This window comes from Mauremys mutica, chromosome 2, assembly GCF_020497125.1.
Source record: "Mauremys mutica isolate MM-2020 ecotype Southern chromosome 2, ASM2049712v1, whole genome shotgun sequence".
Lineage (NCBI taxonomy): Eukaryota > Metazoa > Chordata > Testudines > Geoemydidae > Mauremys > Mauremys mutica.
In genome coordinates this window covers 142,487,664-142,500,281 of record NC_059073.1, presented here as the reverse complement: position 1 = coordinate 142,500,281, position 12,618 = coordinate 142,487,664, and the positions used below count along the sequence as shown (strand labels likewise).

Sequence of the window (12,618 nt, the reverse complement as noted above, 5' to 3'; positions counted from 1 at the left end):
GCTCAGGGTGAAACTGGCCCCTGTGCAAGAGGCCAGCACAAGATCTAGGCACAGTGTAAGCACTGTTTTGGGCACTGAACTCTCGCTATATGATGCAGAGGCCTTGACCTGGTCTTCTGCAGGGGGTGAATTTCACTCCCGAATGTACAAGGCTGTCCACACTTAAGCCTAAGTGTGAGGTATTGAGGAGTGGAAGGTGCAGTGGCTACCCAGGAGAACTTCTACATCCCTTGCATGCGTCTCTGCAGGATGTGGGCCTAGCGCAGAGCCACTAGTCTGGCATAGGCTGAAAGCAGTGCACAGGGCACATGCACAAACTGCAGCTGCCCTGACAGCCCATAGTTTGGAATAGCTGCCACAGAACAGCTGCTTTGCCTGGCTGAAGCTAACAACAAGGGCAGAGAGCAGAATGTCATGGAACAAATTATGCTAACTTCATAACCTTGGCAATGTACCTATCCGGTGCTGTCTCCATATTCTGTTCAGATGGATGCTGCTACCGTCCTTAACTGATTGGGGCTTAAATTAGATTGAATCTGTTTTCCCTCCTATCTCTGCCTTTTTGTAGATATACTCTGTACACAATCATTGTAGATACAAGCTTATTATGCAGATAACACTGTAGGAAAAATCATAATTCTGGTAAAATGATTTGTCTAGTGAAATAGTGGTCTAGTGAAATATTGAATAGTTTGCATTATAACCTTAATTATAGCGTAATTTGCATGTATGTTACATCTGTGATGATGCATGCTCATGGTCCTCCTTTTTTTCCCTTATTTTTCTGTACCACATCATGTTCCAATGTAAGGCTTCTGCAAGTCTTGGTCTTTGTCAGCTGCTGCTTTAAAAATCACACAATAGCACCCAGCTTGGGCACTCGGTAAATATACTAGTCAACCTCTTGGAAGGAGGGGAAAAAAAATCTATATAGATAATTAGACCTTTTTGTTACTGTAGTCGAACTGAGATTAGTATTTAAATTTAAATCATTCCTGACAACATACGCTTCAGAGAAGGAAGACAGTATTTTTGTACAGTACCTTATAAAATGCTCACCTATATCTATGCTGTTTTACTTTACAGTGTAATGTATTTTAAGTGAATAGTTTCCCAATAAACAATCATTTGGATGTCTATCTGAGTATTGTCTTTAATTATGAGCAATTGGTGTAATATATTATCTGTTATGCCCTGAAGTTCAGTGTGTATGTTTACATATTTAATATATGCAGGGGGTGGGAGTGGGTGATCATGCAAGTTTGCAAAACTGTGAGATGTTTTGCTTAAAGCAAAAGAAGTGTTAGTGCATCTTTCTGTCCTATTGCTTGATGAATATCACCTACCAAAACCCAAATCTTTTTGTCTGGAATCTATACTGCTTAGTTTTTCATGTGCCTTTTTCCTATCCTCTTGCTAACATGAGTCCAATGACATACTTCTAACCTGCTAATAGTTCTTTGAAGGTAAGATATCTTGTATTCTGATAACTGTCTGTGTGATTCATAAGGCAAAAACAAACCAACTCTTGGGCTTCTGTAACTAGAGAACAGCAGGATAGTAAGCCTCCACTTCTTCCTTATTAGTAATATCTTACTAACACCTAGAACCAAGCTAGTTAATTAGTATTGTGTTAGATATTTCATTTGTAATCATTATATAGGGTTATTTAAATTTAAGTGTGACTGTTTTGCAATGGCTTGAGTACCATTGTCAAAATTACCGGATTTGATACAAAATCCTGTAGGATACCTTGCTAAAGGAAACACATTCTATTTCTTTTAAAACACCTACTACTTTCACAGTAAGGGAGGTAGGTGTGTCTATTTTACATTCCCTAAGTGCAATGCCACTTTTATTTCTGGGAGCTGGCTCACAGAAAAAAAATTAAAACTTTAAAAAATGCCAAACAGTATACAGTAGAACCCCTATTTGATGAACTAATTTGGAATTGAGGCATTCATAAAATCCAAGAGTTCATAAAATTGAAGAGCTCAACTTTGCAATAGGTATGGTGCGTAAGTTGCAGTGTGGTGCACCACATTGTTGTTGTTTTTTTTCTTCTTCAAGCCACTGCAAGGTGATTTGCAAGGCACTGAACGCATCAGAATGTGAATGATGTCAACTTGTTCTTCATTGACATTTTTTGTTATATGATTTTTCCCCCTCCCCATCAGAAAGATGGTTCATATGAGAAGTCATTTGTAAGATTGGTATTTGTAAAATCTAGATTCTACTCTACTGCTATTTGCATGTAGGGGGCTGTTATGTCAATAGGCAGTGTTGATTTTTACCGAGACCTGTCCATTCACTGGTACTTCACTCTAGACAGCAGTTTTCTGAAATGAAAACCCACGTAGGTTGTGGTTCTTGTGGGTGACCTATAGAAAAGATCTTCATAGAACGGTGTCAGGAGGGAATATTGAATTGGAACGTCTGCTTATCTAACGTCTTCCATCTCTTTTTAACATGTTGTACTTGTGGTGTCCTTAATTGTGAGGAAGTGCTCAATTTTTTTCCAGTTTGTGTGCTGTGAATGCCTTGCCTGATCTTTATTTTATTTTATTTTTTTCTCATTTTCCATGTGTGGCAGTTTAAATCTGAACATCATAACGTTTCTGATGTGGTTAAGTTTCTTTTGTGTTTGACTACATGGATCTAGCCCTTTGAGTAATGCTCTTGTTTTGTTCTTATAGGTTTGCAGAGGGAACAAGTTGTATATTCTGTCCTAACCACTGAGCACAGTAAACTGCCTGCTGCTACCGATGAACTTCCTCTGTACAAAGGCCAGCCTGAGATGCTTGAAGTGAATACTCAGCACAATTCAGAATCCGATTACTTTGCAAGAGATGGGCCTTCAAGCAACAGTTCTTTCCACAGCAGTGAGGGGGAGGGGACAGACCATGAGGTGGACATCTTGGATTGTAGTGGGTCCAGGCCTTTACTTATGGACTCAGAAGAAGAAGAGGAGTCCAGTAAGTTGCAATCGACACTCCAGGAAAGATTTGTGGCTTCCAAAGAAGATTCCAAGCCCCAGCCTTCCCAGAGGGGCATGGGGAAAGCTCTGTTTACAGCCTTTCAGCAGCACTCCGGAGAGATTTTCAATGAGCCAGATGTCTTTGCCACGGCTCCTTTCCGAAGCTCAAGAATAGTGCATGATGAGTTGGACATCTTTACCAAAGCTCCCTTCATCTCCAAGAACAATGTTCCTGTCAGGCAGCCAGAAGAGGCAGATGTATTCCTAAGTGCCCCTTTCACAAAAAAGAAAAGCTTGGAAGAGTTGACGTCTCATAACAACATTTCTAAGGAGCCTCACTCTCCAGCCTCTTTCCTAGGTCAAACTGGTGATGTCCAACATGTAGATAACTCCAAGTTCCAAAACTTGGATACAGGAACATGCGGATTGTCTGTCTCATCTAGAGCTCAATACTCCGTGGTAGGGTTTATTCAGTCAGCCAACCTTCCGTCTCATTCCATAAGACCAGTGGAGACCCAAGAAGGCATTTCTCCCAAAGCTACATTTAAAGATCTTGGTGGCATTCCTAATGATAAAAACCAAGGACATGCACTCTCCCAAGAAGCCGTCTTGGGTTCAATGGTTAGTAAGCCTTTCCGTCCACAGTCCCTATCAAAGTATTCCCGTCACTACAGTCCGGAAGATGGGCAGGGTCTGGAAGTCCAACCCATAGCAGCATACAAAGTGGTTTCTCAGACCAACAAACAGGCTATCGCAGGATCTGTCTCTATTGCTTCTCTGTCTTCCAGGACTAAAGAGCTACCCAGTGTTGACCCATTTGCTTCAGCACCCTTTCCTTCCAAATCAGGAAAGCAAAAGCCTTAAACAGTCTGAGAGAAATGGGGGATGTGCATTTCTCACAGGACCTTCAATCTCTTAGTTGAAACAAGCAACCATAGCAATATATATTTTTGTTCAAAACTCCAGTTGCGGTGATATTTAGTTGAACCATTTTAAGTTATGTTAGATAGTTTCAGGATATTGAATTCCAGGCTCTAGAGGTTTTTCCCATCCTTTGTTTAGTTTCTATTTTTCCCCAATACTTTTTAGATTCTTATTTAAACCAGTAATATTCCATATTTTCTGGCTTCAGTGTGGGGAAATCCATTGGGGATAAAATGAATTATCATTAATACTAGCATACAGTTAAGATGCCAGAGCAGATCAATCAGGACAAGCTAATGCTCTGGAGAAGAACTGAGTTTGAAGTAGAAAGGTTGTCATGATTTTTTTTTTTTCTTACCAAGGGGAATTCTGGAAGAGACCAAAGGACAACTCTTCCCAACTGTTAATCAATGTCATCACAAAGCCAGGAGCTGTAGATTGGCAACTTGATGAACTGTGTGTGTGTGTGTGTGTGTGTGTGTGTGTATAGATCATATGCACGTGGAGTAAAATTGACACGTGCCACTAGTCCTACCAAGAGACCTACACACCATGGAAGTCCTGTTTTAAGTTATTGCATAGGCCTTGTGTTGGCCTTCTTGCCTATAAGAAGTTTTCACTCATTGCAGATGTAATAGGCAATTTTCACTGCCTGCAGGTGTAATACATGAAAATGTATATCTTTCTTTGGGCCTGATCCAAAACCGGTTGAAGTCAATGGAAAGACTTCAATGAGCTTTGGATCAGCTCTTTGCTTTGCTGATACTTCCATACATACGTACCTAGGACCTGATCACAATCTTTCAGACACATTCTTCCTGTCACATTTGGCTACACTCTAGAAATGCCATGATCCTACTGTGTTACTAAGGAAAAGGACAGTTGCTTAATATTTATAATATAATTTAAAATGTTAGTGTATCACACTTGAGTTTAGAGGAAAATGTAGTTGTTTAGTGTGGAAGTTAATTGCGATATTTGTCATATTTGTTACTGTTGGTGGCTGAGCAGGGGTACAGCTGACCTCCTTAGGAATTGTTAGTCTGCCCCCATGTCTTTTTGCAAAGGAAGGAAAAAGGCAAGTATCCTTGATTAATAAGCATCCATATTTAATGGCAAGTACCAGATAGCAAAACAGTTCCTGCCAAATCCGTTGTTTTTCAAGCTATTTCACCCCAGAAAACGCTTCTAAACATCAGACTATAGGGATGCTTTTGGCGGCTGACCATTAATAGTGCTGTCCTTTTTTTAAAATGTCATCTGGCATATCCAGAGAAGCCACTCTCCTAGTGAACATCCTAGAAGAGGGCGATCTCGGGAAGGTCTCCATGATAGTCTCATTTTCTAAGGACCTGATCCAATGCCTATTTGAAGTCAATGGAGACAGTCCCATTGATGTCAGTAGTCTCTGGAGCCGGCTCTTAAAAGCATAGCTCTGACTTTGTTCCCAATTTAATTTGACAACTTAATAATAAATGGCCTAGAGCTTTGCACTGAAAACGAAGAGAAAATTCTGCCCTTGGTTACACTCGCAACATCTCCTTGAATTCTCTGGGCTTAGGGCAGGGTTGGTTTGCCGAGGTTTTAAAAGTTTGTAAATAGATCGTGTGGGACTGGTGTTAGGTTCTGCCATCTTACAAGATGGGCACGTGCTCCTAGAAACTGTTGTCTTTTAGCTTTATTGAACGGAGTATGTAGCGGGGGTTCTCCTCTCTCACTGGTGTCAATCAGGGTATGACTTGTAAATTCAGCAGTCTCTCACGAGTGTAAAGCTGGTGTAACTGAGTGTAGAATCCGGTCCAGTCACGTAAACATGAGACTTTCCAGTCTCACCGGAAACTGCTTTGCAAAAACTCAGACCTATGACGTTGAGCTCCCAGGTGCCCAAATAACTGCTCAAGGAACATAGAATGCACATTGAAACTACATATGAGCAGATCTTTGCTATGCAAAGCAAAACATTTAGTCCTACAGCTCACTGTTAACATCACAGCCAGAGAGAGCGAATTAGAACAAACTTCTCTGCCACCAAATGGGAGAGGATTAATGAAACACTGTTCCTCTTCCCCTGCCCAACCCATACTGCAGTCAGAGTGACACGATCCACATTTTGCTGGTGGACTTGTGCAGCTCTGACTTTAGCAGGGCTGTACGAATGTAACCAAGAGTAAAGAACTTGACCTTATGTGTTTAATACCTCAGGTAGGGGAGGGAAGAATACTTGAAAATAAGGAGCATAGATTGCTGGCCATTGGTGACATGGTTAGCCTAGCTCAGGTTAAGTAGAACTTTTTTTTTTTAAAGGTGGGCAACTTCCTGCTGCTTGTCCGTTATGTTTCAAGTTAGATTTTGTAGCTCTGTGGTGGTAGCGGACCCTGTCAGCCATCCTAGAAAATGGAAGTACTGTAGGCCCGTTTCTGAGTTTCTTGGAAATAACATTTTTTCCCAACTAAACTGAGGATATAGTTTGTGTGTGGGTGGCTTGGTTGGTTGATTTTTAAAAACAAAAAAATAACTTCTCAAATGCGTTACTGCTGGAATAGATGAATGTGGAATGCCTGGAACATCTGCGATGTCAAACTGTGAAATACAAGGCATACAGATGAGTAGGGGCGGCTCTAGGAATCTGGCCGCCCCAAGCACGACGGCATGCCGCAGGGGGCACGCTGCCGGTCACCGGTCCCGTGGGACCTCTTGCAGACATGCCTGCAGAGGGTCCGCTGGTCCCACGGCTCCGGTGGACCTCCCGCAGGCATGACTGCGGAAGGTCCGCCGGAGCCGCCTGCCATCCTCCCAGCAAAATGCCGCCCTAAGCGCGCGCTTGGCGCGTTGGGGTCTGGAGCCGGCCCTGCAGATGAGGCTTAGTATTCGGGCCCAGATTCGTCCTTGCACTTTTGCAATCCCGTTATGGTCACTTGCGGAACCTGGAGACAGAACTTTGCTCTGAACTGTTAATTTCACTTGGTGAGGTAGTGGAGGGAAGGAAAGAGAAATCTAGATACTATAGGACTGAATATGGTGTAAATGAGGAGCCACTCCATGGAAATAGTTACACCAGCATAAATGGGATGAGAACTGGACCCATTGTCTCTGATAACTGGATTCCCAAACCTAGGTCCGTCCTTCCTTCCTTTTTTTTTTTTTTTTTTTTTTAATGGCTGTCATATATTTTTTGACTTGAAAAAGTTACTACAGAGCTCTGTTGCTCTGTCTGTTACTTGGAATGCTTGACTTTTTGTGAAAAGTACTGACGGAAAAGTATTGGCAAATCCTTCTTCAGACTCCTGCTAGGATCCAGCTCCTTGCTTTCTTGCCAATTAGTGTCCATAATGAAGACCTGAATTGCAGGTAATTCAGATCTAGCTATCTTACACTGCCAGGCAGGATAGAAAGGGAGAATGGGAAATGTACAGTAGTTTTGACAGCTGAGCGTATTTTCCTCAATTTCTTTATATAGGTTTGTTATGGATTGAATTTTCCAACCAAGATGTTGACAGTTTTTATGAAAAGCAAGTTAAAATTGTGCACAAGAAACTAACAATCCTGCTAGTAAACCCAACAGGTGAATAGTTTAACTATGTACAGGAGCACTCTGTTCAGATGAGTTCATTTTGCTCAGTCTACCAAGTACTGGAATTTTGCTTATGATCAGAAAACTCTGAAAATTACATCTCATTGCCCTGTTAATCTGATTTTTTTCCAGATCAACTCTTTTCCCTCCCCCCACCTCTCAAGTTGCCAGTATGACAACCTCAACCTGACCAATAAAAAATGGAGTTGTGATCTCCCTATACAATCTAAAGTTCACTGTTTTTAATGCACGTGGCAGAATGTACTATGGAGCTTCTGGGTTTTTTGGCAATCTTAATTTCATAAGGCTTTGACTTTTTTACTGTTCACTAGACAGAGCTACACAATACAAATACAATTTAAATCACTTTTCTGAACATAAGCACAACTTAAAAAGTTCTGTTAAATTTCTTATTTCTGCCACTTCCCGGTAGGCATTAAAATTGAAGCAATCGGTTTTCAGTTTTGGCTCTGGCCAAAAATGATAAAGTTCCCTTTTCAGAAGCAACCAAGACCTGTTGAATTTCAAGGACCATAGTCTCCTAAGCTACGTGGTGCTTTTGAAAATAGTACCCCTTCCAGTTTCACAATTGGATCGATGTAGACCGTGCCTGCCTGGAATCCCATCAAGGTCACTCGTTTAGGGGCCCATCTGCACAAAACAGGGTCTTGGTGAACTTCCTGGTTGGCCTTTAGCAATTGCAGAGCAAAGCGCTCTCTCTAAGCTCTGCAATTCAGTGGCTGTTCCTAATTAACTTTCTAGGAAGGAGGAGAAAACTCCTCCCTTCATGATAGCAGCAGTAGAATGAGGGGAGGCCATTTTTGTTCTGATTCTCGTTCCTCCCACTCCCCTCCCCACCTTGATATTAAATATACTACAAGTGTCATCCCACCAATCACATAAGATTTCTCCTGGTTGTCCCCCCTTTCCAAATGCAGTCACTGCACAGAAAGAACTCAAATATCATTTCATCCTGCTGCGCTGACAAATACCAGTCAGTCCTATGACAATCTTCCACTTCTGTAATTCTCAATTGTGGATGTGGTGGAGTCATTTCCCAGTTCGCTGCCAATTTAAATTTGAGTTTGGTTAAACCCTTTCCTTTGGAAAGGCTTAATCAGAGCTTCTGCACACACAAATTCAGGCCAGGCAATCAGCTCAGCTCTGTGCATCTCACTCCCTTTGCATTTTTACAATGATCATAGCCATAAGAGCTGCTTTCATATTAGCCTGCATCTTCTTTATCTTATTGCTCTATTTCCGAGACTCGTAACTGCATCTGCTCTCCCTTCCAGCCAGCTCAGTACTATGGTATATGTGATAAGTGTTGAGTTTACAATCTTATTCTCTTGAAGCCAGTGTGCACTCAATCTGCAATCTACAGTATGCATGGAGCACACAGAAGATCCTAAACTTGCAAGAAACCCATGTAACCAATCCCGAAACTGTAGCGGGGCATGTTTTCAGCTACATTTAATATAGCAAGTTTATACTGAGTGGGCTCGCTATAACTGTGAGACTCCAAATCACTCCAAAGTGGGAATCTGTTACATTAATTCAGCTTCCACCAAAGATTGTCATGTTGGAGAGTTGGTTATTGTTTGGGGTTTTATTTAAATCCAGGCCTTTTTAGAACACTCAAAGACTCCAAAGTATTTTTGCTCTAGGTATTTTCACTGTGTAATCTTGTTCTGCTTTTGAAACACATTCCTGAATTATGATCAGCTGTGGTGGTGATCCTGCTAAACCATGGCCTTTAGTTTTTGTTGTATGTACTGTAAATGCTCTACTGTTACAATAAATATAGACTTGCCACCTGTGAAATTAGAGGGGTAATCACTGATTACTTCCCCCTCCCCCCCCAAGAAAGAAAGAGAGAAAATAGAAAAAGGGATTAATAATCTTATGCAGGTGTAGGGAGGGTAGATTATGTTCTGGCTGAGGAAGCCTGATGAGAAAATATCCAGTGGATCTGAATGAGGCAGATTCCACTAAGCATTGACTAAGATAGTGAAAGACACTCTTAATGTCACAGAAAGCCTGAGTTGGACATGTCAGATAACTGGGAATACAATCTGTGTGCAACTGTAGGCTGTGTATTGTAAGACCAGAGCTTCATTCAAATCCCATCTTTATTCGGGTGAAATCAGAATGGTGTTGGAAACACCTCTGCCTGGCAGACTATCAGAGTCCTGTTGCACTCCAGGTGTGATTCTGCTATGTTTGAGAGTCTTGATGAAGAAATGTTAAAGCTGTAAACTTATGTACATTTTATTAAAAACCTTATCTGAATAAAATGCACCTTCCCTACTGTGTTCCTTCTTGTTAACATGAAATCTTCACTGGGCTGGATACAAAGCATTTGGTTTTAGTCTCTTTTGTCACGCTGGTGTTTAAAGAAAACCTTCCTGATAGTTGAATTTCTGCACGCCCAGGCGTACCATGGTGCTCAACAACCAAGGTCACAGGTGCCTCTAGAAAGACCAAAGAGAGAGGTAGGATTCTAGGTTTTGGACTAGGAAATTCAAACTGGCATGGCCTCTCTGAGCAGGGTCACACAATGGAGGCCCCATGTTATTTTAAAGGGATCTTGATTTGCCTAGCCTAGGGTTGCATCATGGTGTTCAGCTAATCTGCACTCATGCAGCAGCAGTGGTGGATCCCAGGACCTCACTGCAAAAACACAGGCTGTTTATGACAAAATCTACACAAACTCTTCTTTCCCTGGAAGTAGAGCTTTTTACTTTCTGTACAGCTGCCATATAGTGGTAATAACACAAGTATACACCAGCTAGTAGGTTACACTAAGCCTATTGATTTGGGTAAACGTGCCTTAAAAAGAAAGATCAAAGAAAGTGCAGACACGTAGAGGAGCAGTGTGGGCTGCCAAGAAAAGCCCCCTGCCTAGGAAAAAATCTACCACCTCATCTATGTCTCTTTCCAGCCCTTCCCTCAGGGCAGAGGAGTTGAATTCAAACACAAAACTCACAAAAGAACACACAAAACAAAGCTATTCCCCTTGTTGCCGGCACAAAAGGCCTGAGGCGACAGCAACAGTGGTTCGTTGCCCGGAGCGCCTCGCTCCAATTAGACACACCAGGGTGGAGAAGCAAAAAAAAGTTTATTTAAGATCTCAAAGCCCAGTGCTCGGAGACCACATCTCAGATCAAGCACACACCATACAAGCAGCTCTCTGTCTTTATACATGATTTTAGCTAAGCATATCTATTACCCCCAATGCCCAGCTCCCCCTTCCCCCCCCCTCTTCTTCCCTCCCTTCTAGTTCCCATACAGCAAGCACATTATAACGTAGCAATTACTCTAAACAGGTTAGATCATACTTGGCAAAAGACATATTATCTCGTTAGTAACTTTTCTTGACCGGTCATTCTGTTTCACTCCCTTTAGCCAGGTGCAAGCAGGCTGTATAATTGCCTCCTGGTACTGATAACTAGTTGCCACACATTCCATTCTTTCCATCTAGCCTTTGGAGTTAATTAAAGTCTAAACATAGAAGCGGTTAGGACAAGCAGAGGCCTAATACAGGGAGTCTTCATTGGCACTGTCATTTTCCACCCCTCTGTTAACACTGGGCCATGCCTGGTGCCACCAACACCCTGATAGAGACAGGCCCAGAGACCTTTTCTTCTGCTCTAGGGCCAATAATCTCAAACCAACCCCTCCTGCAGTTCCCCTCCCTTACTCAACCACATGCAGGCTTTTATACTGTAATTGATCCCTTCCAAGGTGGGTCTGATAATGGGAGAGGGTGGCCTGGTCCCAGGCCCATAAAGGGACAGACCACCCTGTTACAAGCAGGCTTCAGTGAAGCTTACAGGATGGACTTACTCTGTCAGCACAAATGGTGGCCAAAGAACAACAAAGCAAGCAGAACAACAAATAAGAAATTCAAGTGATGGGTAAATGGAACTCTCTCCAGTGGACAAATGAAAGTCTGATGGGCAAAGTTTACTTGCTTTTTGTGCCACTGAATTGCTGCTTTCTTCTGAAGGGTCTGAAGCAGAAAAAACAGATGTGACCAGCCCAACCCTACCTCCTATCCAGTTCAAATTTGACAGGAATACTGTATATTTAAGAGGCCAAGTTTTACAGTAATGCCCTTTAAATTAATCACAGGTGTATAGACTGTGCTAATCTGGGTGAGATTATTTAGGATTCAAATGCTCCCCTTGAAACAAACACACACGCATGCGCGTACACACACACATCTTTATTCAGCAGCATAGTTGTACACAGTACTGCCCAGGGGGTGAAATCTGCACAACAGACCCTCTGTGTCAAAGACTCTGCAATTTAAATGAATAGGTTAATGTAATACGCTATTCTCAGACCAAATAGGTCTCTGGCAACCTAGCTGGAGGAGAGTCAAGTTTGCCAAATTCTTGATGATGAAATCTAGTCATAGATTTGTGCAACATGTCTACTCTCCTGGGTTACTGCCAAAGGACAGTTACCCCGTTTTGAGCCGAGTAGTTAGCCAAAGTCCAGGACCTTGCAGGTTGCTGCCATTAGGGGGAGACCTTGATGGTGGAGTCAGGTATCTCTGAAGTGTTCGTGTTTTGTTTACAAAGAATGTACAAAGTTCTGTTTGCCAGAACACAACAGGAACTAAATAGCAGGAGACCATTTCTCTGCTCACAGTGTCTAGCCACTTTCAGCTAGCATTCAGCCCAAACACCTCTCTGTGGCTATTTAAAGGGCTCCGTTCGCAGTGCTGGTGCTTCCTTGCTGCCTTTTCTCTACGTTCGCTGGTCTTTCTGCTGTTTCGTACACAAATACCTCCACAAAACAGTGTAAGCCAGCAGCACCCCCCTCCATTGTCATTTCTCTTAGACACAGGTTATATGTATTTTAATGATAGTCTAGCAGCAGGGGCCTGGGTTCTCTAGGCACGACTGCACTGCAAGTGCTATGCCTATTGTAGTCTCAGTTTAAGAGAGGGCAGTGTGCAATGCAGAGGTGAAGGGCTGCACTTTCTAAAATGGCCATGATCATATTGAAACTAAATATGTGACCAAGCAAGAGTGAGGCAAAACCAAAAAGGCTCAGTTCTCTGGAATAGACACTCTCTGAGCATTTGACCAGCACTCAGCCCAGTGGAAGGAACCCTGATCATGGCTGGAGT

At 42.4% G+C, this 12,618-nt stretch overlaps 1 protein-coding gene across 6 annotated transcripts in view; it reads left to right on the top strand.

Annotated features, from left to right (window-relative positions):
* The window catches only part of AAK1 (AP2 associated kinase 1), a 140,478-nt gene extending 133,869 nt beyond the window's left edge, over window positions 1–6,609 (top strand). For all 6 annotated transcript variants that reach the window (XM_045004826.1, XM_045004828.1, XM_045004823.1 and 3 more), the window contains one exon: window positions 2,697–6,609. In XM_045004826.1, coding sequence (XP_044860761.1) covers window positions 2,697–3,841 — 1,145 coding nt within the window. In that variant the 3' untranslated portion in view covers window positions 3,842–6,609. The remainder of the gene's footprint in view (window positions 1–2,696) is intronic.
* Window positions 6,610–12,618: the final 6,009 nt, after the last annotated feature.